This window comes from Anolis carolinensis, unplaced genomic scaffold (genome assembly GCF_035594765.1).
Source record: "Anolis carolinensis isolate JA03-04 unplaced genomic scaffold, rAnoCar3.1.pri scaffold_75, whole genome shotgun sequence".
Lineage (NCBI taxonomy): Eukaryota > Metazoa > Chordata > Lepidosauria > Squamata > Dactyloidae > Anolis > Anolis carolinensis.
The window spans coordinates 32,501-60,000 of NW_026943884.1; the positions used below are offsets into that span (position 1 = coordinate 32,501).

General features: G+C 32.6%; 4 protein-coding genes across 5 annotated transcripts in view; 1 reads left to right on the forward strand and 3 right to left on the reverse strand.

Annotated features, from left to right (window-relative positions):
- Window positions 1-7,548, reverse strand: part of LOC134295083 (low-density lipoprotein receptor-like) — a 38,221-nt gene extending 30,673 nt beyond the window's left edge. For both annotated transcript variants that reach the window (XR_010001642.1, XM_062967016.1), the window contains exons 1-4: window positions 7,390-7,548; window positions 3,539-3,844; window positions 3,363-3,422; window positions 1-340 (exon numbers count right to left, since the gene is read on the reverse strand). The exon at window positions 1-340 is cut by the window's left edge. Coding sequence is in view for 1 of the 2 variants with exons in the window: in XM_062967016.1 (XP_062823086.1) it covers window positions 204-340; window positions 3,363-3,422; window positions 3,539-3,844; window positions 7,390-7,441 (555 nt within the window). In the remaining variant the exon portion in view is untranslated. The remainder of the gene's footprint in view (window positions 341-3,362; window positions 3,423-3,538; window positions 3,845-7,389) is intronic.
- A 2,913-nt stretch (window positions 7,549-10,461) lies between these two features.
- Window positions 10,462-16,238, reverse strand: LOC134295087 (NADH dehydrogenase [ubiquinone] 1 alpha subcomplex subunit 7-like). Its single transcript, XM_062967020.1, has 4 exons — window positions 16,080-16,238; window positions 14,115-14,164; window positions 12,945-13,082; window positions 10,462-10,627 (listed from the first exon to the last, which is right to left on the reverse strand). Exons 1-4 carry the CDS (start codon window positions 16,128-16,130, stop codon window positions 10,531-10,533), a joined length of 336 nt encoding a protein of 111 aa, XP_062823090.1. The 5' UTR covers window positions 16,131-16,238; the 3' UTR covers window positions 10,462-10,530.
- Window positions 16,239-17,505: 1,267 nt separating this feature from the next.
- On the forward strand, window positions 17,506-21,550 carry LOC134295088 (small ribosomal subunit protein eS28). The gene is made up of 3 exons (XM_062967021.1): window positions 17,506-17,666; window positions 19,794-19,919; window positions 21,439-21,550. The coding sequence occupies exons 1-2, from the start codon at window positions 17,580-17,582 to the stop codon at window positions 19,914-19,916; spliced, it is 210 nt and encodes a 69-aa protein (XP_062823091.1). The 5' UTR covers window positions 17,506-17,579; the 3' UTR covers window positions 19,917-19,919; window positions 21,439-21,550.
- A 132-nt stretch (window positions 21,551-21,682) lies between these two features.
- Window positions 21,683-27,500, reverse strand: part of LOC134295089 (KN motif and ankyrin repeat domain-containing protein 3-like) — an 8,618-nt gene continuing 2,800 nt past the window's right edge. Inside the window, exons 3-9 of the mRNA XM_062967022.1 lie at window positions 27,414-27,500; window positions 26,450-26,534; window positions 26,267-26,345; window positions 25,805-25,988; window positions 25,538-25,680; window positions 23,928-24,176; window positions 21,683-21,712 (exon numbers count right to left, since the gene is read on the reverse strand). The exon at window positions 27,414-27,500 is cut by the window's right edge and continues 627 nt beyond it. Of these exons, the coding sequence (XP_062823092.1) occupies window positions 21,683-21,712; window positions 23,928-24,176; window positions 25,538-25,680; window positions 25,805-25,988; window positions 26,267-26,345; window positions 26,450-26,534; window positions 27,414-27,500 (857 nt within the window). The remainder of the gene's footprint in view (window positions 21,713-23,927; window positions 24,177-25,537; window positions 25,681-25,804; window positions 25,989-26,266; window positions 26,346-26,449; window positions 26,535-27,413) is intronic.

The window sequence follows — 27,500 nt, forward strand, 5'->3', positions numbered from 1 at the left end:
TCCCCGTTTTCCGGATTTCGGGAAGGAAGGAGAGCCCGTCCGCGTCCGTTTCTGTGTTTATAATCCACCACCCCGAAGGGAACTGAAACGATTTCTCCTCCTCTTTTTGCATCCTTCTTTTTCTCGGAGACCCGTCCGTTCTGCCTCGAAACTGGGATAAGTGGCAGTGCAGACTCCTCTATAATCCAGTTCTGAAACGGACGTCAGGGCTGCTCTTTCCTCATGAGCTCCTCCTCGGAGGCCTGATCCAGGCGGAATCTCAACAGGAGAGACTTGGCGTCGCGACTGACCGGCCGCGGAAGACTGACCACAAGGACCGCAGCCGCCAAGACCAGGAGTGCTGGGCAGTAATAAAATAGAATGATATGAGAATAATAATAATAATATGAATAATAAAAATATAATATGATAATAATACAGGTAATAATAAAATATACATGCGGGGACATGAGAGAAGCCTCCCACAAGGATGGTAAAACATCAAAACATCCGGGCAATGTCCCCTGGGCAACGTCCTTGCAAACGGCCAATTCTCTCACTCCAGAAGCAACACCGGTTGCTCCTGACACGAAAAAAAATAAAAATAAAATAAAATATAAAAATATGAGACTGTAATATGAATAATAATAAAATATAATATGATAATAATAATACAGGTAGTAATAAAATATAAAAATATGAGACAAGGACCGCGGCCGCCAAGACCAGGAGTGCTGGGCAGTAATAAAATAGAATAATATGAGAATAATAATAATACAGGTAATAATAAAATATAATAATGTGAGAATAATAATAAAAAATAATATTGAATGATTAGCTGGAGATAGTAAAATGTAATACAAAATATTAGAGGATATGATCATATAATATAATGATGATAATATGAATAATCATAAAATATAATTATTTGAGAATAATAATAAAAATTAGTATTGAAATATTAGCTGGTGATAATAAAATGTAATACAAAATATTAGAGGATATGATCATATAATATAATGACGATAATATGAATAACCATAAAATATAATTATTTGAGAATAATAATAAAAATTAGTATTGAAATATTAGCTGGTGATAATAAAATGTAATACAAAATATTAGACGATATGATCATATAATATAATGACGATAATATAAATAATCATAAAATATAATTATTTGAGAATAATAATAAAAATTAGTATTGAAATATTAGCTGGTGATAATAAAATGTAATACAAAATATTAGAGGATATGATCATATAATATAATGACGATAATATGAATAACCATAAAATATAATAATGTGAGAATAATAATAAAAATTAGTATTGAAATATTAGCTGGTGATAATAAAATGTAATACAAAATATTAGAGGATATGATCATATAATATAATGACGATAATATGAATAACCATAAAATATAATTATTTGAGAATAATAATAAAAATTAGTATTGAAATATTAGCTGGTGATAATAAAATGTAATACAAAATATTAGACGATATGATCATATAATATAATGACGATAATATAAATAATCATAAAATATAATTATTTGAGAATAATAATAAAAATTAGTATTGAAATATTAGCTGGTGATAATAAAATGTAATACAAAATATTAGAGGATATGATCATATAATATAATGACGATAATATGAATAATCATAAAATATAATTATTTGAGAATAATAATAAAAATTAGTATTGAAATATTAGCTGGTGATAATAAAATGTAATACAAAATATTAGAGGATATGATCATATAATATAATGTGATAATATGAATAATCATAAAATATAATAATGTGAGAATAATAATAAAAATTAGTATTGAAATATTAGCTGGTGATAATAAAATGTAATACAAAATATTAGATGATATGATCATATAATACAATGACGATAATATGAATAATAATAAAATATAATAATATGATAATAGTAATAATACAGGTAATAATAAAATATAATAATATGAGAATAATAATACAGGCAATAATAAAAATTAATATTGAAATATTAGCTGATATATGATAATATAATGACGACCTGTTTTATATGAATTGTTGTTTTGTAGATTGTTTTAAATGAATTGTTGTTTTTACATTGTTTTTAGGTACTGAATTTTTGTAAGCTGCTTTGAGTCCCCTCGGGGAGAAAGGCGGAGTAAAAGTGATGTAAATAAATAAATAAATAATATGAATAATAATAAAATATAATATGTGAATAATAATACAGGTAATAATAAAATATAATAGTATGACAATAACACAGGTTATAATAAAAAATAATATAAAATATTTGATGATATATGATATATAATAATATAAAGGCAAGAATATGTATAATAAAAAATATAATCATATGTAAGCAATAATACAGGTAATACAAATATAATTATATATAAGATGATACTATACGATAAAAATATAAGTAGATGATACTATACGATAATAATATAGTATAATGATAATACAAATAATAATAAAATATAACAATATAATAATACAGGTAACAATATAATATAACCATACAAAAATATTAGATGATATAATGTGATAATATAATGATATTTTATGAATAATGAAATATTATTATATAATTTAATGATACTGATGATAATGATACAATAATAATGTGATGATTTAATAATAATGCATGCATAATAATATACAATACTAGCTGTGCCCGGCCATGCGTTGCTGTGGCAAAGTGGTGGTGGTATCGGTTAAAACTTGTTGTGGAATTTTTATTTGACGTTATTTGTATTTTTTTAAATTAATTTTATTGTCACTTATCTTTTTTATTTATTATATTTTATTATTTTGTTGTATTATTTTTAGTCATTTTGTTATAGTATTTTATTGTATTAATTATTTTAGTGTTTTTTATAATTTTTTATTGTCTTATTTGTATTTATTTTTTTATCATTATTTTATTAACACTGGGCTGAGTGGGTTGCTAGGAGACCAAGTGGGCGGAGCTTAGCCTTGTAACTGGCAGCCATTGGATAAAAACAATGATTCCTCTCCCTCTAATTAGGAATTTATTTTTCTTTTCTTTTTGTTGTATCAACCTAGAGGCATGGATGAGGGGTTGTGATGTCAATTTTCGAGGTTGGGGGGTGTTTAGTTTTGTTGTTTTGTCGGTCGCCAGGATTCCATCACTTTTTTATATTGGATAAAAACAATTATTCCTCTCCCTCTAATTAGGAATTTATTTTTCTTTTCTTTTTGTTGTATCAACCTAGAGGCATGGATGAGGGGTTGTGATGTCAATTTTCGAGGTTGGGGGGTGTTTACTTTTGTTGTTTTGTCCGCTGCCGTGATGCCATCACTCTTTTATATATATAGATATGATAAGGTAACTCACCAACAATGGTCAGAATCACCCAGTGTTCGTGCGCTGTATTTTCAAGGTCATCCAGGGCCTCTAAAAGGAGAGAGAAATAATAATAATACATGCTCGTGTAATAATACAATAATAATAATAATAATAATAATAATAATAGAGGGAGGACCGTCGTGATGGGGACCAAACCAACGCACCTGTCTGGGTCTTTTCCGTTGTGGCCGGAGCGTCCGTCTCCTGGGCAGCGCACCCCCTTTCGTCCCCCCCGTCGGGGCAGTCGGGGTGCCGGTCGCAGAGGAAGGCCCGCGGGTAGCACTCGGCGCCCGGCGAGCACCGGAACTCGTCCTCCCGGCAGAAGGAGGAGGAGAAGGCGCAGCGCTCCTCGGCCTCGTCCGAGCCGTCCGCACAGTCCCGGCGCCCGTCACACAAGCGCCCCGAGGACAGGCAAGGCCCGACACCGTCCGCACAGCGGAATTGCCCCACATTGGCGCACTGGGAGCCCTCTGCAAGAGAAAGGAAGTGGGCAACATAAACAGGGGAAGAGCATTAACCATGGTCCAGATATTATTATTATTATTATTACTAGCTGTGCCCGGCCACGCGTTGCTGTGTCTGAGTCTGGTGGTGTTGGTCAGTCTACATTAGGTTGTATTTATGCTGTGACCTCCACCCTTCTTTATACTCACATTAGTAGTAGTATTTGAAGTCTGTTACCTTGTTCAATTTTTCAGTTTTGTGGGTCCGGATTGTGTTTTGTGGTGTGATTGTGTTGTTACAATCGGGAGGCAAGGCTTTTGCGTTGTTTTGCTAAGTATCGTATTTCTGGGGCGTTTAATTGTGTTGTTATAGTCATGATGCATTGTTGTGAATTTTGTGGGTCTGGATTGTGGTTTTGTGGTGTGATTGTGTTGTTACAACTGGGAGGAAAGGCTTTTGCGTTGTGTGGTCAAGTTTTGTATTTCTGGGGCATTTAGTTGTGTGCCAAGTTTCAAATTTCTGGGGCGTTTAGTTGTGTTGTTATAGTCACAATGCTTTGTTGTGAGTTTTGTGCATCCGGATTGTGGTTTTGTGGTGTGGTTGTGTTGTTACAACCAGGAGGCAAGGCTTTTGCGTTGTGTTGTCAAGTTTTGTATTTCTGGGGCGTTTAGTTGTGTTGTTATAGTCACGATGTATTGTTGTGAGTTTTATGGGTCCGGATTGTGGTTTTGTGGTGTGGTTGTGTTGTTACAACCGGGAGGCAAGGCTTTTGTGTTGTGTTGCCAAGTTTTGTATTTCTAGGGCGTTTAGTTGTGTTGTTATAGTCATGATGTGTTGTTGTGAGTTTTGTGGGTCCAGATTGTGGTTTTGTGGTGTGGTTGTGTTGTTGTAACCGGAAGGCAAGGCTTTTGCATTGTGTTGCCAAGTTTCGTATTTGTGGGATGTTTAGTTTTGTTGTTATAGTCACTGCGCCCGCAACTTTATCCTTTTATATATATAGATTACTGTATGCATATTATATCTATTATTATTACTGTAGGCATATAATATTACATTCATCATTATTATTAATGTAGGCATATCTATATATATAAAAGAGTGATGGCATCACGGCGACCCACAAAACAACAAAACTACAGGCCCCCCAACCTCGAAATTTGACAACACAACCCATCATTCACGGCTCTAGGTTGATACCACAAAAAGAAAAGAAAAATAAAGTCCTAATTACAGGGAGAGGAATAATAATTTTTATCCAATTGCTGCCAGTTTGAAGGCTAAGCTCCGCCCACTTGGTCTCCTAGCAACCTACTCAGCCCAGGGGACAGGCAGAGTTAGGCCTCACTTAGGCCTCTTCCATACTGCCTATAAAATACAGATTATCGGATTTTAACTGGATTATATGGCAGTGTAGACTCAAGGCCCTTCCACATAGCAATATAACCCATTTAAATCTTATATTATCTGCTTTGCACTGGATTATCTTGACTCCACACTGCCACATAATCCACTTCAGTGTGCATACTAAACATAAAGACAACCATACAACAGACATTCAATACCACCACGACCTCAACAATTTCTCACCAACACCACCAGAAAATGCCACAGCAACGCGTGGCTGGGCACAGCTAGTATTATTATATTCATTATTATTATTATTATTATTATTATTATTATTATTATTATTATTGTCACCATATTATTATCACTGTAGGCATATTATAATAATAATTATTATTACTGTAGGCATATTATTACTATTATTATTGTTACTGTAAGCATATATTATTATTATTTCTGTAGGCATATTATTATTATTATTACTGTATGCGTATTATATTTATTATTATTATTGTAGGCATATTATTATTACTACTGTCACCATATTATTATTACTGTAGGCATATTATAATTATTAATATTATTACTGTAGGCATGTTATTACTATTATTATTGTTACTGTAAGCATATATTATTATTATTATTATTTCTGTAGGCATATTATTATTATTACTGTATGCGTATTATATTTATTATTATTACTGTAAACATATTTATTATTATTATTATTATTAATATTACTGTCACCATATTATTATTATTACCGCAGGCATATTATTTTTATTTTATTATTATTATTACTGTAGGCATATTATAATTATTATTACTGTAGGCATATTTATTATTATTACTATAGGCATATTATAATTATAATTATTATTACTGTCGCCATATTATTATTATTATTATTATTATTATTATTATTAATATTACTATTATTATTACTGTCGCCATAATATTTACTATTTCTATTATTATTATCACTGTAAACATATTTAATATTATTATCACTGTAAACATTATATTCATTATTATTATTACTACTGTAGGCATATCATATTTATTATTTACTATTATTATTACTATTGCCTTATTATTACTGTAAGCATATTATATTAGATTTATTATTATTATATTTATTATTATTAATGTCACCATATTATATGTATTAAATTAATTACTGTCACCTTATTATTATTATTGTAGGCATATGATATTTATATGTATTATTATTATTATTACTGTATGTATATTATATGTATTATTATTATTACTGTAAGCATATTATATTTATATTTATTATATTGTAGGCATATGATATTTGCTATTATTACTGTCACAATATTATTATTATTGTCGCCATATTATTATTACTGTATGCATATTATATTTATTATTATTTTATTATGACACAGCAAACAAGATAGATATGCTGGATTTCGTATTATTATTATTATTATTTTATTATGACACAGCAAACAAGATAGATATGCTGGATTTCATATTATTATTATTATTTTATTATGACACAGCAAACAAGATAGATATGCTGGATTTCGTATTATTATTATTATTATTATTATTATTATTATTTTATTATGACACAGCAAACAAGATAGATATGCTGGATTTCGTATTATTATTATTATTATTATTATTATTTTATTATGACACAGCAAACAAGATAGATATGCTGGATTTCATATTATTATTATTATTATTATTATTATTAATATATTTATGATTATGATTATGATTCAGAATGTGTTCCCATATGGAACACCAGAATATACATAGAAAAGCCTTATTTTTTATATAAAAGTAATCAAATGACTAATTATACAACCAATATTTAATTATCAAAACAGTCAAACCCCCATCGAAATAAGTCTTTAAAAGTTCCAAAACGTTATCGAACTACAGCTCCCAGAAGCCTTAGCCATTGCGGCCGAGGCGCAGGAATTCTGGGAGTTGGAGTCCACAGGAGCTGAGGGGACTCAATGACATTCCTAAAGGGGCGGGGCTAGAAAAGGGGATGGCCAATGAGAAGGCGAAGATCCTACCGAGGGGCGGGGACTGTGGCAACTCTGGCCAATCGCCGCGCTCCTCGGCGGAGCAACCCACCAATGGGCGTCGTCCAATGAAGCGTGGCTTCGGGACTCGGGGAAAAACCGTTTTTTACCTCAGCCCGGTTCCCCGGCTAGGCCTCCCGCCTCTCTCCGCTTACCGGCCTCCGCTGCCGCCAGAAAGAAGAGGAAAGGGAGCAGCCATCGCCCCATACCGGCTCTGACGGGAGAGCCACTCCGAATGACTTCTCAGCGGGCATGCAGGTAAGCCGGGGAAAGACTGCGCATGCGCCAACGAGCCACATGGGCGCAGGCGCAGAAAGCAGCGCCTCGCTGGAGTGACGCATGCGCAGTTCTCTCCCCTTACCGGAGTGGACCTCACCGCGCATGCGCCAACCTCTAACTCAGTATTACATTGTTATTAATATTGTATGTATATATAAAATATTATATTGTAATTATATATTATGATATTGTATTATATTATATTACAATATTGTATTCTATTGTACTGTATTATAATATTGCATTAGATTGTATTACATTACGATATATTGTATTATATTATAATGTAATGATATATTATTATATTAACAGTACTATTATATATATTAATATTATATTTTACTACACTATGATATAATATTCTATTATATTGTAATTATATATTATTATATTAGTAGTACTATAATATATGTATATTAATATTATATTATATTGTATGACATTACGATATATTGTATTATATTATATTGTAATGATATATTATATTATATTAATAGTATATATATTAATATCGTATTATATTACATTATGATATAATATTGTATTATATTGTAATTATATATTATATTAGCAGCACTATAATATATATATTAATATTATATTATATTTCATTACATTATGATATAATATTGTATTATATTGTAATGATATATTATTATATTAACAATACTATTATATATATTAATATCGTATTATATTGTATTACATTATGATATAATATTGTATTATATTGTAATGATATATTATTATATTAACAATACTATTATATATATTAATATCGTATTGTATTACATTATGATATAATATTTTATTATATTGTAATGATATATTATTAAATTATATTAGCAGTACTATTTTATATCTATGTTAATATCGTATCATATTGTATTATATTATGATATATTATTATATTAGCAGTACTATAATATATATATATATTAATATTATATTACATTATGATATATTGTATTATATTGTAATGATATATTATTAAATTATATTAGCAGTACTATTTTATATCTATGTTAATATCGTATCATATTGTATTATATTATGATATATTATTATTATATTAGCAGTACTATTATATATATATATATATATATTCTACATAAATCATATAAAATATTAATTTTAATACCCGGATATATTTACTATTAATGGGAGATTGCTGCCTATTTGCCCCAATAAATAAATAATAATTTGCCCCTATCTGCTCCCCGTGGTTTTATTCTTATCTTTTTCTCACCCCATTATTATTATTATTATTATTATATTAATACAAATAAATATATTTGCTGCTGTTGCTATTGGTTACTATTACTTACTATTTGCTATTGTTTACTATCTTAATAGCCTTAAGAAACAAGCGCTTGACAACAGTTTCAATTAAAATAAAGTTTTATTATTATTATTATTATTATTATTATTATTATTATTATATTAGTACAAATAAATATTTGCTGCTGTTGCTATTGGTTACTATTACTTACTATTTGCTATTGTTTACTATCTTAATAGCCTTAAGAAACAAGCGCTTGACAACAGTTTCAATTAAAATAAAGTTTTATTATTATTATTATTATTATTATTATTATTATTATTATTATTATTATATTAATACAAATAAATATATTTGCTGCTGTTGCTATTGGTTACTATTACTTACTATTTGCTATTGTTTACTATCTTAATAGCCTTAAGAAACAAGCGCTTGACAACGGTTTCAATTAAAATAAAGTTTTATTATTATTATTATTATTATATTAATACAAATAAATATATTTGCTGCTGTTGCTATTGGTTACTATTACTTACTATTTGCTATTGTTTACTATCTTAATAGCCTTAAGAAACAAGCGCTTGACAACAGTTTCAATTAAAATAAAGTTTTATTATTATTATTATTATTATTATTATTATATTAGTACAAATAAATATTTGCTGCTGTTGCTATTGGTTACTATTACTTACTATTTGCTATTGTTTACTATCTTAATAGCCTTAAGAAACAAGCGCTTGACAACAGTTTCAATTAAAATAAAGTTTAATTATTATTATTATTATTATTATTATTATTATTATATTAATACAAATAAATATATTTGCTGCTGTTGCTATTGGTTACTATTACTTACTATTTGCTATTGTTTACTATCTTAATAGCCTTAAGAAACAAGCGCTTGACAACAGTTTCAATTAAAATAAAGTTTAATTATTATTATTATTATTATTATTATTATATTAATACAAATAAATATATTTGCTGCTGTTGCTATTGGTTACTATTACTTACTATTTGCTATTGTTTACTATCTTAATAGCCTTAAGAAACAAGCGCTTGACAACAGTTTCAATTAAAATAAAGTTTTATTATTATTATTATTATTATTATTATATTAATACAAATAAATATATTTGCTGCTGTTGCTATTGGTTACTATTACTTACTATTTGCTATTGTTTACTATCTTAATAGCCTTAAGAACCAAGCGCTTGACAACAGTTTCAATTAAAATAAAGTTTTATTATTATTATTATTATTATTATTATTATTATATTAATACAAATAAATATATTTGCTGCTGTTGCTATTGGTTACTATTACTTACTATTTGCTATTGTTTACTATCTTAATAGCCTTAAGAAACAAGCGCTTGACAACAGTTTCAATTAAAATAAAGTTTTATTATTATTATTATATTAATACAAATAAATATATTTGCTGCTGTTGCTATTGGTTACTATTACTTACTATTTGCTATTGTTTACTATCTTAATAGCCTTAAGAAACAAGCGCTTGACAACAGTTTCAATTAAAATAAAGTTTTATTATTATTATTATATTAATACAAATAAATATATTTGCTGCTGTTGCTATTGGTTACTATTACTTACTATTTGCTATTGTTTACTATCTTAATAGCCTTAAGGAACAAGCGCTTGACAACGGTTTCAATTAAGAGTTTATTGAATCCGAAGCAGAGAGGTTTTAGAGATATAGGGCCGCCCCGTGATCACAAATAGGGTTCGTCCTTAGAGAGTTCCCATTTCCGCGGCTGGAAGCCCGGCGTGACCGGTTTCTTCTCCGCCGTGGCGACTGAAGACTCCGGACTGCAAGAGAAATGGGAAATCGGCACATCCTAGAGTTCAACGGGACCCCCAAGGGCCATCCAGACCAACCCCGTTCTGCCACAAGGGATGACACAAGCAAAGCCCTCCCGACAGATGGCCAGCCAGGCTATAAAATAAATATACGTATTATAATTATATAAATAAATGCAATAATAATAGAAGCCCATTATGCCAACGGGGGAACACACCAAAGCTCTCCCAACAGATGGCCATCCAGGCTCTTTAATAATAATAATAATAATAATAATAATAATAATAATAATAATAATAATAATAGAAGCCCATTCTGCCAATGATGGGACACACCATCAGAGCCCTCCCAACAGATGGCCATCCAGGCTCTTTATAATAATAATAATAATAATAATAATAATAATAATAATAATAATAATAATAATAGAAGCCCATTCTGCCAATGATGGGACACACCATCAGAGCCCTCCCAACAGATGGCCATCCAGGCTCTTTATAATAATAATAATAATAATAATAATAATAATAATAATAATAATAATAGAAGCCCATTCTGCCAATGATGGGACACACCATCAGAGCCCTCCCAACAGATGGCCATCCAGGCTCTTTATAATAATAATAATAATAATAATAATAATAATAATAATAATAATAATAGAAGCCCATTCTGCCAATGATGGGACACACCATCAGAGCCCTCCCAACAGATGGCCATCCAGGCTCTTTATAATAATAATAATAATAATAATAATAATAATAATAATAATAATAATAGAAGCCCATTCTGCCAATGATGGGACACACCATCAGAGCCCTCCCAACAGATGGCCATCCAGGCTCTTTATAATAATAATAATAATAATAATAATAATAATAATAATAATAATAATAGAAGCCCATTCTGCCAATGATGGGACACACCATCAGAGCCCTCCCAACAGATGGCCATCCAGGCTCTTTATAATAATAATAATAATAATAATAATAATAATAGAAGCCCATTCTGCCAATGATGGGACACACCATCAGAGCCCTCCCAACAGATGGCCATCCAGGCTCTTTATAATAATAATAATAATAATAATAATAATAATAATAATAATAATAATAATAATAGAAGCCCATTCTGCCAATGATGGGACACACCATCAGAGCCCTCCCAACAGATGGCCATCCAGGCTCTTTATAATAATAATAATAATAATAATAATAATAGAAGCCCATTCTGCCAATGATGGGACACACCATCAGAGCCCTCCCAACAGATGGCCATCCAGGCTCTTTATAATAATAATAATAATAATAATAATAATAATAATAATAATAATAATAATAGAAGCCCATTCTGCCAATGATGGGACACACCATCAGAGCCCTCCCAACAGATGGCCATCCAGGCTCTTTATAATAATAATAATAATAATAATAATAATAATAATAATAATAATAATAGAAGCCCATTCTGCCAATGATGGGACACACCATCAGAGCCCTCCCAACAGATGGCCATCCAGGCTCTTTATAATAATAATAATAATAATAATAATAATAATAGAAGCCCATTCTGCCAATGATGGGACACACCATCAGAGCCCTCCCAACAGATGGCCATCCAGGCTCTTTATAATAATAATAATAATAATAATAATAATAATAATAATAATAGAAGCCCATTCTGCCAATGATGGGACACACCATCAGAGCCCTCCCAACAGATGGCCATCCAGGCTCTTTATAATAATAATAATAATAATAATAATAATAGAAGCCCATTCTGCCAATGATGGGACACACCATCAGAGCCCTCCCAACAGATGGCCATCCAGGCTCTTTATAATAATAATAATAATAATAATAATAATAGAAGCCCATTCTGCCAATGATGGGACACACCATCAGAGCCCTCCCAACAGATGGCCATCCAGGCTCTTTATAATAATAATAATAATAATAATAATAATAATAATAATAATAATAATAATAATAGAAGCCCATTCTGCCAATGATGGGACACACCATCAGAGCCCTCCCAACAGATGGCCATCCAGGCTCTTTATAATAATAATAATAATAATAATAATAATAATAATAATAGAAGCCCATTCTGCCAGTGATGGAACACACCATCAGAGCCCTCCCAACAGATGGCCATCCAGGCTCTTAATAATAATAATAATAATAATAATAATAATAATAATAATAATAATAATAATAATAGAAGCCCATTCTGCCAGTGATGGAACACACCATCAGAGCCCTCCCAACAGATGGCCATCCAGGCTCTTGTTTAGAGTAATAATAATAACCCAGGAGCACAGACCTGGCGGCCGGCAGAGCCTTCTGCGGAGAGACCAGGATGACCGGAGGGAAGGTCTCTCTGCGTCCATCCCGAGCGCAGTACGAATTGGCGGCCAACTTGTGGCTGGGCCCCACGGGGAGGTGCGGAGGAGGCTGCGTCCTGGAAGAAAGAAGGATATTATTATTATTATTATTATTATCAACACAAGGACGTTGTATGACACAGCAAACAAGATAGATATGCTGGATTTCGTATCACAAAATCACAAGTCGAACACTTCCCAAGTGTCTAGGACTGTGTGATGTATTATTATTATTATTATTATTATTGTGTGATGTATTATTATTACTATTATTATTATTTTATTATGACACAGCAAACAAGATAGATATGCTGGATTTCGTATCACAAAATCACAAGTCGAACACTTCCCAAGTGTCTAGGACTGTGTGATGTATTATTATTATTATTATTATTATTGTGTGATGTATTATTATTACTATTATTATTTTATTATGACACAGCAAACATGATAGACATGCTGGATTTCGTATCACAAAATCACAAGTCGAACTCTTCCCAAGTGTCTAGGACTGTGTGATGTATTTTCGGATGATGCTGCAGATCCCAGTAGGGTGGCCTTTTGCAGTTGGCAGATGGTGATTTTGTCAATGTCTATTGTTTCCAAATGCCGGCTGAGATCTTTTGGCACGGCACCCAGTGTGCCCATCACCACTGGGACCACCTGCACTGGTTTCTGCCAGAGTCTTTGCAGTTCAATCTTGAGGTCCTGAGAGCGGCTGAGTTTTTCCTGTTGTTTTTCGTCAGTGCGACTGTCACCTGGGATGGCAACATCAATGATCCAAACCTTGTTCTTTGCCACAACTGTGATGTCTGGTGTGTTGTGTTCCAGAACTTTGTCAGTCTGGATTCGGAAGTCCCACAGTATCTTTGCGTGCTCATTCTCCAATACTTTTATTATTATATTTACTTTTATTATTATTATTATTATTTTATTAATTATTATTATTATTATTATTATTATTATTATTGGTATTATTATAATAAAGCCATAGTGGATCTATTGAGTGCCATTCTAATCAGTGCACTGCACTTTTTAACAATAACAACACTAATAATAAAGGTTGTTTTCTATGCAAAACCTCTTCTTCTCTCCTGTTGATTGTTTACCTTTTGGAGATCTCTGTGTAGCGCAGCTGCAGCTTTGCTTGGAGGTCTCTCTGTGAGCAAAATAAAAAAAAAGATCTGTTTGATTAAACATGGAAAGCATGTATCCGCTTCATGTGGAAAATATTTATCGTATCTATTATCTATATTTATCGTATCTATATTCTATTATTATTATTAATATTTTTTGGGTCCTAAAGTAACTTCCCATTCATGTATGTAGATATATATATATATATATATGTGTGTGTGTGTTTTCTTATTATATTATTATGTTACTATTAATGCACTCCTTGAGAAAGTTAACATTGAGATTATATTATAGTTAATATTATAATATGATATAAATTATATTAGTTAATGTTGTATTATATTACAATATAAACTATAATAATATAACAAGATTATAATATAATAGTAATATAATAATAATATAATAAGAAAACATATATATATATATATATATATATAGCTACATGCATGAATGGAAAGTTACTTTAGGACCCAAAAATATAATAATAATAGAATATGTCAATATACAATGTTTGTAAATGCACTCCTTGAGAAAGTTAACATTGAGATATTATAGTTAATATTATAATATGATATATATTATATTAATGTTGTTATATGATTATAGTTTATATTGCAATATAATACAACATTAACTAAGATAATATATATCATATTATAATATTAACTATAATATAATCTCAATGTTAACTTTCTCAAGGAGTGCATTTACAAACATTGTATATTGACATATTCTATTATTACTATTATTATTATTATATTTTTGGGTCCTAAAGTAACTTGTTATAATATAAACTATAACATAACAAGATTATAATATAATAGTAATATAATAATAAGAAACCATACATATATATATATATGTATATCTACATACATGAGTGGGAAGTTACTTTAGGACCCAAAAATATAATAATAGAATATTAGTAACTTTCCATTCATGTATGTAGATATGTTTATTATTATTATATTACTATTATATTATATTATAATATTCTTGTTATATTATTATAGTTTATATTGTAATATAATACAAGAATATTATAATATACTGTAATAGTAATATAATATAATAAGAAAACATACATATATATATCTATATATATCTATATATCTATATACATGAATGGGAAGTTACTAATATTCTATTATTAAATTTTTGGGTTCTAAAGTAACTTCCCACTCATGTATGTAGATATACATATATATTCTTATATTATTATTATATTACTATTATATTATATTATAATATTCTTGTTATATTATTATAGTTTATATTGTAATATAATACAAGAATATTATAATATACTGTAATAGTAATATAATATAATAAGAAAACATACATATATATATCTATATATCTATATACATGAATGGGAAGTTACTAATATTCTATTATTAAATTTTTGGGTTCTAAAGTAACTTCCCACTCATGTATGTAGATATACATATATATTCTTATATTATTATTATATTACTATTATATTATATTATAATATTCTTGTTATATTATTATAGTTTATATTGTAATATAATACAAGAATATTATAATATACTGTAATAGTAATATAATATAATAAAATAAGAAAACATACATATATATATCTATATATATCTATATATCTATATACATGAATGGGAAGTTACTTTAGGACCCAAAAATATAATATTAATAGAATATGTCAATATATAATGTTTGTAAATACACTTTTTGAGAAAGTTAACATTATGACCCCCAAAGAGCAAGGCAATACAGTGCATTGGGAGCCATACCGGAAGTTAAGGGGAGACTACAATTCCCACAATCCCTTGCGGCTGGGATCAGGCTCATTTGACTACCAAATGAGGCGGGAAACGGGGAAATATATATATATTTCTGAGCCTTGTTTAACAGTTGCCTTGAGGAAGCGGGAAAAATATATTAGATGTCCTTACCCCGGAGAAAAAATTGCGGAGCCTCCGGATGATACTAGTTGCCGACGCCATCTTCACTTCTGTGGTAACCAAGGACGATGAGGGACTCCAGTTCTCGCGAGACTTTAGCAACTGTAGAGGCTTGAAGAGCCGAAGTATCGCGATATGTTGATTTAGTAGGCGTGGCTTAGCCGGATTCCCTCACAGCCCGTGTAGAAGGACAGAGACCCAAAGTCCCGCGAGATTTTAGACGGTATAGGCTTCAGAATTGACAACGTCTCGCGATGTTTTGAATGAGTACGGTCCATCAGAACCCCCAGCTGAGGGGAATAACAGGTTGTTCCAAATCTCGCGAGAGTTTAGGGAGGATACAGGTTGGGGAATGAAGCCCCACGTCTCGCGAGAGTTTAGAGACTTGAGAGGAGGCGAGGTCCTGCGATGGGTTGAGCGATGTTCGAACTCCCGCGAGATTGTAGCCGGTATAGGCTTCAGAAGAGGCGAAGTCTCGCGATGTTTTGAACGAATAGGGTTATTAGAACCTCGAACTCCCGCGAGATTGTAGCCTGTATAGGCTTCAGAAGAGGCGAAGTCTCGCGATGTTTTGAACGAATAGGGTTATTAGAACCTCGAAGTCCCGCGAGATTGTAGCCTGTATAGGCTTCAGAAGAGGCGAAGTCTCGCGATGTTTTGAACGAATAGGGTTATTAGAACCTCGAACTCCCGCGAGATTGTAGCCTGTATAGGCTTCAGAAGAGGCGAAGTCTCGCGATGTTTTGAACGAATAGGGTTATTAGAACCTCGAACTCCCGCGAGATTGTAGCCTGTATAGGCTTCAGAAGAGGCGAAGTCTCGCGATGTTTTGAACGACTAGGATTATTAGAACCTCGAAGTCCCGCGAAATTTTAGCCGGTATAGGCTTCAGAATTGACGAAGTCTCGCGATGTTTTGAACGAGTAGGGTTATTAGAACCTCGAATTCCCGCGAGATTGTAGCCTGTATAGGCTTCAGAAGAGGCGAAGTCTCGCGATGTTTTGAACGAATAGGGTTATTAGAACCTCGAAGTCCCGCGAGATTGTAGCCGGTATAGGCTTCAGAAGAGGCGAAGTCTCGCGATGTTTTGAACGAATAGGGTTATTAGAACCTCGAAGTCCCGCGAGATTTTAGCCGGTATAGGCTTCAGAATTGACGAAGTCTCGCGATGTTTTGAACGAGTAGGGTTATTACAACCCCCTGCTGAGGGGAATAACAGGTTGTCCCAAATCTCGCGAGAGTTTAGCTAGTATACAAGTTGGGGAAGGACAATTTGCCCGAAGCCTCGCGAGAGTTTAGAAGCACGAGTTGATTCAAGGAACTTGAGCGTATGGGAGGAGGTAGGAAGCTCTCGCGAGAGTTTAGCGGTACAGGCTTCAAGATATGGCGAAGTCTCGCGAGGCCTTTGAGAGGAAGTGGGCGTGGCCCGGGAGGGTATATAAGCGCCCGCGCGCGGCCACGTGACTCTTTCCGCTCGAGCCTTCAGCCGCGATGGACACGAGCCGCGTTCAGCCGATCAAGCTGGCCCGCGTGACCAAAGTGCTAGGCCGCACCGGATCCCAGGGCCAGTGCACCCAGGTGAGGGCCCCGAACGTGACGGGACGCTATTGTAGATCATCATATGTGTTAATACGTTGTCGGGGGCCTTCCGGATATGTTAATACGTTGACTGGCTTTGTGGGGGTAGCACTCTCCCCTGACGTTTCTCCTGCATTTGCGGCTAACGGCACCCTCAGAGGTTGCTCACGATCATTTATTTATTCATTTATGTATATATAATATATTTCCTCACACACAATTATAATAATCATCATTATTCATATGGCTGTGTGGCCTTGTGTGGTAGCACTCTCCCCTGACGTTTCTCCTGCATTTGCGGCTTAACGGCACCCTCAGAGGTTGCTCACGATCATTTATTTATTTTATTTATTCATTCATTTATGTATCTATAATATATTTCCTCACACACAATTATAATAATCATCATTATTCATATGGCTGTGTGGCCTTGTTTGGTAGCACTCTCCCCTGACGTTTCGCAACCTCAGAGGTTGGTCACGATCATTTATTTATTTAATTTATTTATTCATTTATTTATATATAATATATTTCCTCACGCAAAATTACAATAATTATTCATATGGCTGTGTGGCCTTGTGTGGTAGCACTCTCCCCTGACCTTTCTCCTGCATTTGCGGCTTAACGGCAACCTCAGAGGTTGCTCACGATCATTTATTTATTTTATTTATTTATTCGTTTATGTATATATAATATATTTCCTCAGACACAATTATAATAATAATCATTATTCATATGGCTGTGTGGCCTTGTGTGGTAGCACTCTCCCCTGACGTTTCTCCTGCATTTGCGGCTTAACGGCATCCTCAGAGGTTGCTCACGATCATTTATTTATTTTATTTATTTATTCATTTATGTATATATAATATATTTCCTCACACACAATTATAATAATAATCATTATTCATATGGCTGTGTGGCCTTGTTTGGTAGCACTCTCCCCTGACGTTTCGCAACCTCAGAAGTTGGTCACGATCATTTATTTATTTCATTTATTTATTCATTTATTTATATATAATATATTTCCTCTCACACAATTATAATCATTCATATGGCTGTGTGGCCTTGTGTGGTAGCACTCTCCCCTGACGTTTCTCCTGCATTTGCGGCTAACGGCAACCTCAGAGGTTGCTCACGATCATTTATTTATTTTATTTATTTATTCATTTATTTATATATAATATATTTCCTCTCACACAATTATAATCATTCATATGGCTGTGTGGCCTTGTGTAGTAGCACTCTCCCCTGACGTTTTGCCTGTATTTGCGGCTAATGGCACCCTCAGAGGTTGGTCATTATCATTTATTTATTTTACTTATTCATGTATTTAATATTTTATTTATTCATTCATTTATTTATTATATATAATACATTTCCTCAGAGGTTGGTCACTCATATATATATATATATACATATATACATACACACACACATAATTATAATTGTTCATATGGCTGTGTGGCCTTGTGTTGGTAGCATTCTCTCCTGACGTTTCTCCTGCATTTTGTGGCTAACGGCACCCTCAGAGGTTGCTCACGATCATTTATTTATTTTATTTATTCATTTATTTATTATATATAATATATTTCCTCAGAGGTTGGTCACTCATATACATACATACATGCACACACACACAATTATAATTATAATTGTTCATATGGCTGTGTGGCCTTGTGTTGGTAGCATTCTCTCCTGACGTTTCTCCTGCATTTTGTGGCTAACGGCACCCTCAGAGGTTGCTCACGATCATTTATTTATTTTATTTATTCATTTATTTATTATATATAATATATTTCCTCAGAGGTTGGTCACTCATATATATATATATATATACATACATACATACACACACAATTATAATTATAATTGTTCATATGGCTGTGTGGCCTTGTGTTGGTAGCATTCTCTCCTGACGTTTTGCCTGCATTTTGTGGCTTACAGTGTCCTCAAAGGTTGGTTCGCTATCGTATCACATTCGTAGGTTGTCGAAGGCTTTCGTGGGGGTCGTGGTGAGGTTCCCGGGCTGTTTTGGCCCTGTGGGGTAGCACTCTCTCCTGACATTTCGCCTGACCTAGATCGTAATAGGACTCGTTTTCTTCCTCCTTCCTTTCTGTTCTGCTCAAGGTCCGCGTGGAGTTCATGGACGACACCAGCCGGTCCATCATCCGCAACGTGAAAGGCCCCGTCCGAGAAGGAGACGTCCTCACCCTCCTCGAGTCCGAGAGAGAGGCACGGCGCCTGCGCTGAAAGGTTGGCGTGGTCTTCATTTACATTTTATATATATATATATCTATATATCTATATCTATATCTATCTATATATATATAAAAGAGTGATGGCATCACGGCAGCGGACAAAACAACAAAAGTAAACACCCCACAACCTCGAAAATTGACAGCACAACCCCTCATCCACACCTCTAGGTTGATACAACAAAAAGAAAAGAAAAATAAATTCCTAATTAGAGGGAGAGGAATAATTGTTTTTATCCAATTGCTGCCAGTTAGAAGGCTAAGCTCCGCCCACTTGGTCTCCTAGCAACCCAATAAAAAATAATTAAAAACACTAAAAATAATTAAAAACACTAAAAAATTAATACAGTAAAATATAAAAACAGAAAATAACTAAAAATAATACAAGAAAATAATAAAATATAATAAATAAAAATATAACTTACAATAAAATTAATAAAAAAAATTACAAATAACGTCAAATAAAAATTACACAACAATTTTTAACCAATACCACCACCACTTTGCCACAGCAACGCGTGGCCGGGCACAGCTAGTATATATATATATATCACATCTATTTTATATTGTAAATATATATATTCTCATATATATATATATATATATATATATATATATATATATATATATATAATACAAAATAAATATATGTATTAATATAGATGGCACATTTATTTTATATTATAAAATATATAATACAAAATAAATACATGTATTCATATAGGTAACATATATTTATATATATTATATATATATATTTATAATACAAGATATATGTATTAATATAGATGACATTTATTTCATATTATAAATATATACGTGTATAATATAAAATATATGTATTAATATAGATAACGTTATATATCATCCGTGTTTATAATATATATTATATTATATATATTTATAATATAAAATATGTTATCTATATTAGTACACATATTTATTTTGTATGATATATATATATAGATATAAAAGAAATATGATTTTATTTATGTTTGTGCAATGTGTTACTGATATATATATATAATTTATAATATAAAATAAATATATGATTTTATTTATGTTTGTGCAATGTGTTATTGATATATATATATATATATTTATAATATAAAATAAATATATGATATTATTTATGTTTGTGCAATGTGTTATTGATATATATATATATTTATAATATAAAATAAATATAGGATTTTATTTATGTTTGTGCAATGTGTTATTGATATATATATATATATATATATAATATAAAATAAATATATGATATTACTTATGTTTGTGCAATGTGTTATTTATATATATATATATATATATTTATAATATAAAATAAATATAGGATTTTATTTATGTTTGTGCAATGTGTTATTGATATATATATATATTTATAATATAAAATAAATATATATTATTTGTTTGTGCAATGTGTTATTGATATATATATATTTATAATATAAAATAAATATATGATATTATTTATGTTTGTGCAATTAATATATTAATTTTTTTTTATCTTTTAGATGTGTTGAGAGCCCTTCCGCTGGACCTGCCGCCCGTCAAGACGTTATTTGATGCAAGAATATTGAAAATGTCCCGGGACTGAAATAAATTTGGGTTTTGCCAACTTTCTAAGCTGGTGTGGGTGCTTTTTCATTGGCCAAAATAAGGGGGAGAAAGAGGTTGACCAATCATCATTATGTCTTGCTATATATTTAATGATGTACCTAATAATATTAGGTATGTACTTATTATGTATTATTATGTTCACTCGCCGCAAGGGGTCTTCCCATTCTCCTGCAAGGAAATAAAGACAATAATTAAAATATGATTTATTAAATAGTAAAAATAAGAAAATAACATTAAAAATCAAAAATAAATAATAGTATGAGTATATATAAATAATATATAATTATGATTAATTATATAAATTATATATATTATATATATATTGCTTTATATTACTATATTATTATTACTATTATTACTATTTATTTATATTATTATATATTATTATTATATACTATTACTATTTATTATTATTATATTGCTTTCTATTACTATATGGTATTACTTTATATTATTATATATTATATATTATTATATACTATTACTATTTATTATTATATTACTTTATATTATTATATACTATTACTATTTATTATTATTATATTGCTTTATATTACTATATTGTATTACTTTATATTATATATTATTATTATATACTATTACTATTTATTATTATATTGCTTTATATTATTATATACTATTACTATTTATTATTATTATATTGCTTTATATTACTATATTGTATTACTTTATATTATATATTATATATTATTATATACTATTACTATTTATTATTATATTACTTTATATTATTACATACTATTACTATTTATTATTATTATATTGCTTTCTATTACTATATTGTATTACTTTATATTATATATTATATATTATTATATACTATTACTATTTATTATTATATTACTTTATATTATTACATACTATTACTATTTATTATTATTATATTGCTTTCTATTACTATATTATTATATATCATTACTATTTATTTTTATTATTATATTTGCTTTATATTATATTATTATATATTATCACTACAGTAGAGTCTCACTTATCCATCACTCGCTTATCCAACGTTCTGGATTATCCAAGTGTAGTCAATGTTTTCAATACATTGTGATATTTTGGTGCTAAATTCGTAAATACATTAATTACTACATAGCATTACTGCATATTGAACTACTTTTTCTACCAAATTTGTTGTCTTAACATGATGTTTTAGTGCTTAATTTGTAAAATTATAACCTAATTTGATGTTTAATAGGCTTTTCCTTAATCCCTCCTTATTATCCAAGATATTCGCTTATCCAACATTCTGCTGGCCCGTTTATGTTGGATAAGTGAGACTCTACTGTATATCAATTATAAATATTTATATATTACATAAGTATATAAATAAAAATAGCATTTATAAAATACTAAAAATAATGAGAAAATAATATATTAAAAATCAAAATAAATAATAGTGTAAGTATATAAATAATATATAATAATCTAGCTTATCTAAATTATATATATTATATAAACGTAAAATATATAAAAAGTATTTATAAAATGCTACAAATAAGAAAATAATGTATTAAAAATCAAAATAACAGTATAAATATATATATAAATAATATATTATAATGACAAAATTATATAACTTTATACATATATATATACTGTATATATAAATAAAAAATAATAGTATTAATAAAATACTAAAAATAATAAAATAATATTAAAAATCTAAATAATAGTATATAATAATTATTATTAAACTATAAAATGTATTAATGATAAATATATATATTATAAAATATATAATATAAAAATAATAGTACCTACAAAATACTAAAAAATAATATATTAAAAATCTAAATAACAATAGAAGTATATGTAAATAATATATAATTATTATTACTAAATGATATAAATTTATATTAACTGTAAATATATTCAAAAATATAAATAAAATATAATAATTATATTATTATTGTGATGATGGTTAAAATAAATAACAATAGAAGTATATGTAAATAATATATAATATTACTAAATGATATAAGTTTATATTAATTGTAAATATAATCAATTATATAAATAATATAAATAAAATATAATAATTATATTATTGTGATGATGGTTAAAATAAATAACAATAGAAGTATATGTAAATAATATATAATATTACTAAATGATTTAAGTTTATATTAATTGTAAATATAATCAATTATATAAATAATGTAAATAAAATATAATTATATTATTATTGTGATGATGGTTAAAATAAATAACAATAGAAGTATATGTAAATAATATATAATATTACTAAATTATCTAAGTTTATATTATACATATATTCAATTATATAAATAATATAAATAAAATATAATAATTATATTATTATTGTGATGATGGTTATTACTCTGGGGGTCCTTACGTGGCCCTGGGGAGTGGTCTGGTCGTCCGGAGCGTCAATTATAATAATAATTGGGACATTGCCATTGTCCGGCGGGTCTTGGATGGCAACTTGACCGTCCAGAGAGTGGTCACTGGGAGTCTGACTGTGTGATTGACAGGTGTCATCCTCCTCGTCTGGCAGGTGGGGGTCAGCTCCTGCGTCCAAGAGGGCTTCGGCCACGTCCTGCCTCCCGTGGCTGACCGCCAGCATCAGGGCCGTCGGACCCGCCTGGAAAGGACAGACGGACATTCGGACATTATTATTCTATTATTATTAATATAATATTACATAGAGTCTGAGCTCTGAGCAGTCCCAGATCTCGCCCACAGGAAACATAGAGCAAAGGAAGCTGCATAACAGAATATACAAGATGTAAACAAACAGGATCATATACTAGAAGAGGCCTGATGAACGTTGTAATCTCCAATATTATGATAATATTGATAAGAGTCTGAGCTCTATTATTATTTATATAATATTACATAGAGCCTGAGCTCTGAGCAGTCCCAGATCTCGCCCACAGGAAACATAGAGCAAAGGAAGCTGCATAACAGAATATACAAGATGTAAACAAACAGGATCATAGACTACTAGAGGAGACTTGAAGAACGTTGTAATCTCCAATATTATGATAATATTGATAAGAGTCTGAGCTCTATTATTATTAATATAATATTACATAGAGTCTGAGCTCTGAGCAGCCCCAGATCTTGCCCACAGGAAACATAGAGCAAAGGTAGCTGCATAACAGAATATACAACATGTAAACAAACAGGATCATAGACTACTAGAGGAGGCTTGAAGAACGTTGTAATTTTCAATATTATATTGATAAGAGTCTGAGCTCTGAGCAGCCCCAGATCTCGCCATGTGTTTCTCTCAGGAAACATAGAGCAAAGGAAGCTGCATAACAGAATATATGACATGTAAACAAACAGGATCATAGACTAGAAGAGGCTTGAAGAACATTGTAATCTCCAATATTATGATAATATTGATAAGAGTCTGAGCTCTGAGCAGTCCCAGATCTCGCCATGTGTTTCTCTCAGGAAACATAGAGCAAAGGAAGCTGCATAACAGAATATACAATATGTAAACAGGATCATAGACTACTAGAGGAGGCTTGAAGAACGTTGTAATCTCCAATATTATGATGATATTGATAAGAGTCTGAGCTCTGAGCAGTCCCAGATCTCGCCCACAGGAAACATAGAGCAAAGGAAGCTGCATAACAGAATATACAAGATGTAAACAAACAGGATCATATACTAGAGGAAGCTTGAAGAACGTTGTAATCTCCAATATTATAATATTGATAAGAGTCTGAGCTCTGAGCAGCCCCAGATCTTGCCCACAGGAAACATAGAGCAAAGGAAGCTGCGTAACAGAATATACAAGATGTAAACAAACAGGATCATATACTAGAGGAAGCTTGAAGAACGTTGTAATCTCCAATATTATAATATTGATAAGAGTCTGAGCTCTGAGCAGCCCCAGATCTCGCCCACAGGAAACATAGAGCAAAGGAAGCTGCATAAAAGAATATAGAACAAGTAAACAAACGGGATCGTAGATGACTAGAGTCCGACCTGTCCGGCCCTGGCGTTGACGTTTCCGAGGCGGAAGACCCTCCGGACAACGTCCATCTCTTCCTCCCGCCGGACGGGCGCCAGGGCCGCCAGCATCAGCGCCGTGTAGCCGGCCTTGTTCGGACGGTCGACATGACAGAACCCTAAACGAAAGACAGTGACAGATCCAGGTGTCCGTCAAAACAGAGGTCATGGAGAGAGCGAGATCCAGGTGTCCGTCACGGACCCGCCCACCCCATTTCGGACACCCCGCCCCTGGCCACTCACCTGTGTCCAGCAAGAGCTGGGCGATGCCGAAGTTCCCGTAGGAGAGGCTGTAGTGAAGGGCCGTGTTGCCGTCCGCGTCGGAGAGTCCGAGGAGCCGTCTCCGGGTGTCCGGCGAGAGTGACCCCAGGAGGACGGACACTTCCTCCGCCGAGGAGTCCTTCCGGCTGGAGGCCCCGAACCACGCCTCACCCGGGAGAGAGAGAGACCCAGTTGGAAGGGTTGCGGATACAGGGGTCCACACGGATACGGGAGTCTCGAGGGGAATATACGCAGATATGGGAGTCCTGGCGGGAGTTTCGAGGGGAGTACATGCGGATACGGGAGTCCTAATGGGAGTCTCAACGGGAGTCTCGGGGGATATACAACTGCGGATACGGGAGTCCTATCGAGAGTGTCTGGATACATGTGGATATGGGAGTCTTGGGGGGGGGGGGACTCAGGAATCCTATCCCATGGGCTCACTGTCTCCAGTGTGCTTTGGCGGGTGGCCTCCTCTTCCTCCTCTTCTTCCTCTTCCTCACTGGAGGACGTGCTCTCGTACCTGACGGGGATTTAGGGAGATGGTCAGGAACGTGTGCCGAACACGCTTCCGTCACGATCTAGATCCCAGACCCTCCCCAAATCCAAAGGAAGAGGGATCCGTACTCGCCGTTCAGGAACCCCACGAACTGGAGGGTCTTCCGCTCGGCCGTGGCCGGGAGTCCGTGCCGCTTCATGATGGACTTCGGGGCTGAAGCAGAAGGAGAGAAGCGACGCACACCTGGTCACCCACACACGAGGCCTGGACGGGCCTTTCCGTCACCACACTATCTTGAGGTTGGGTTGAGTTTGGGTTCCTGACCCCCAGAGATGAGTTCCTGAGCCCGAGGTTAGGTTGAGGTTGGGTGCCCACCCCGAGGTTGGGTTCCTGACCCCTGAGATTGGGTTCCTGATCCCAAGATTGGGTTCCTGACCCTAAGGTTGGGTTGAGGTTGGGTTCCTGACCCCAAGGTTGGGTTCCTGACCCCAAGGTTGGGTTCCTGACCCCAAGGTGGGGTTCCTGACCCTAAGGTTGAGTTCCTGACCCTACAGTTGGGTTCCTGACCACAAGGTTGGCTTGAGGTTGGGTTCCTGACCCTACGGTTGGGTTCCTGACCACAAGGTTGGCTTGAGGTTGGGTTCCTGACCACAAAGGTTGGGTTCCTGACCACAAGGTTGAATTCCTGACCCCAAGGTGGGGTTCCTGACCCTAAGGTGGGGTTCCTGACCCTAAGGTTGAGTTCCTGACCCTACAGTTGGGTTCCTGACCACAAGGTTGGCTTGAGGTTGGGTTCCTGACCACAAAGGTTGGGTTCCTGACCACAAGGTTGAATTCCTGACCCCAAGGTGGGGTTCCTGACCCTAAGGTGGGGTTCCTGACCCTAAGGTTGAGTTCCTGACCCTACAGTTGGGTTCCTGACCACAAGGTTGGCTTGAGGTTGGGTTCCTGACCACAAAGGTTGGGTTCCTGACCACAAGGTTGAATTCCTGACCCCAAGGTGGGGTTGAGGTTGGGTTCCTGACCCCAAAGGTTGGGTTCCTGACCCCGAGGTTGGGTTTCCCACCCCCGATTATAACCCGAAATTGGTACCTGTTCCTGTGTTGGGCTCGGGCCCTTCCTCTGCCCGGATGACCCCCGAGACCTCCTCCTCTTCCTCCTCCTCCTCTTCGGGTGTGG

Bases quoted from the DNA above. Each gene is read 5' to 3' on its own strand.
- LOC134295087 (XM_062967020.1), bottom strand. From the start codon at position 16,130: ATGGCGTCGGCAACTAGTATCATCCGGAGGCTCCGCAATTTTTTCTCC. The intron at 14,165-16,079 runs GTAAGGACATCT...TTTTGCTCACAG, and splicing joins TCCGCAATTTTTTCTCCGGG to AGAGACCTCCAAGCAAAGCT. The intron at 10,628-12,944 runs GTCTGTGCTCCT...TTTCTCTTGCAG, and splicing joins AAGGCTCTGCCGGCCGCCAG to TCCGGAGTCTTCAGTCGCCA.
- LOC134295088 (XM_062967021.1), top strand. From the start codon at position 17,580: ATGGACACGAGCCGCGTTCAGCCGATCAAGCTGGCCCGCGTGACCAAA. The intron at 17,667-19,793 runs GTGAGGGCCCCG...GTTCTGCTCAAG, and splicing joins CCCAGGGCCAGTGCACCCAG to GTCCGCGTGGAGTTCATGGA.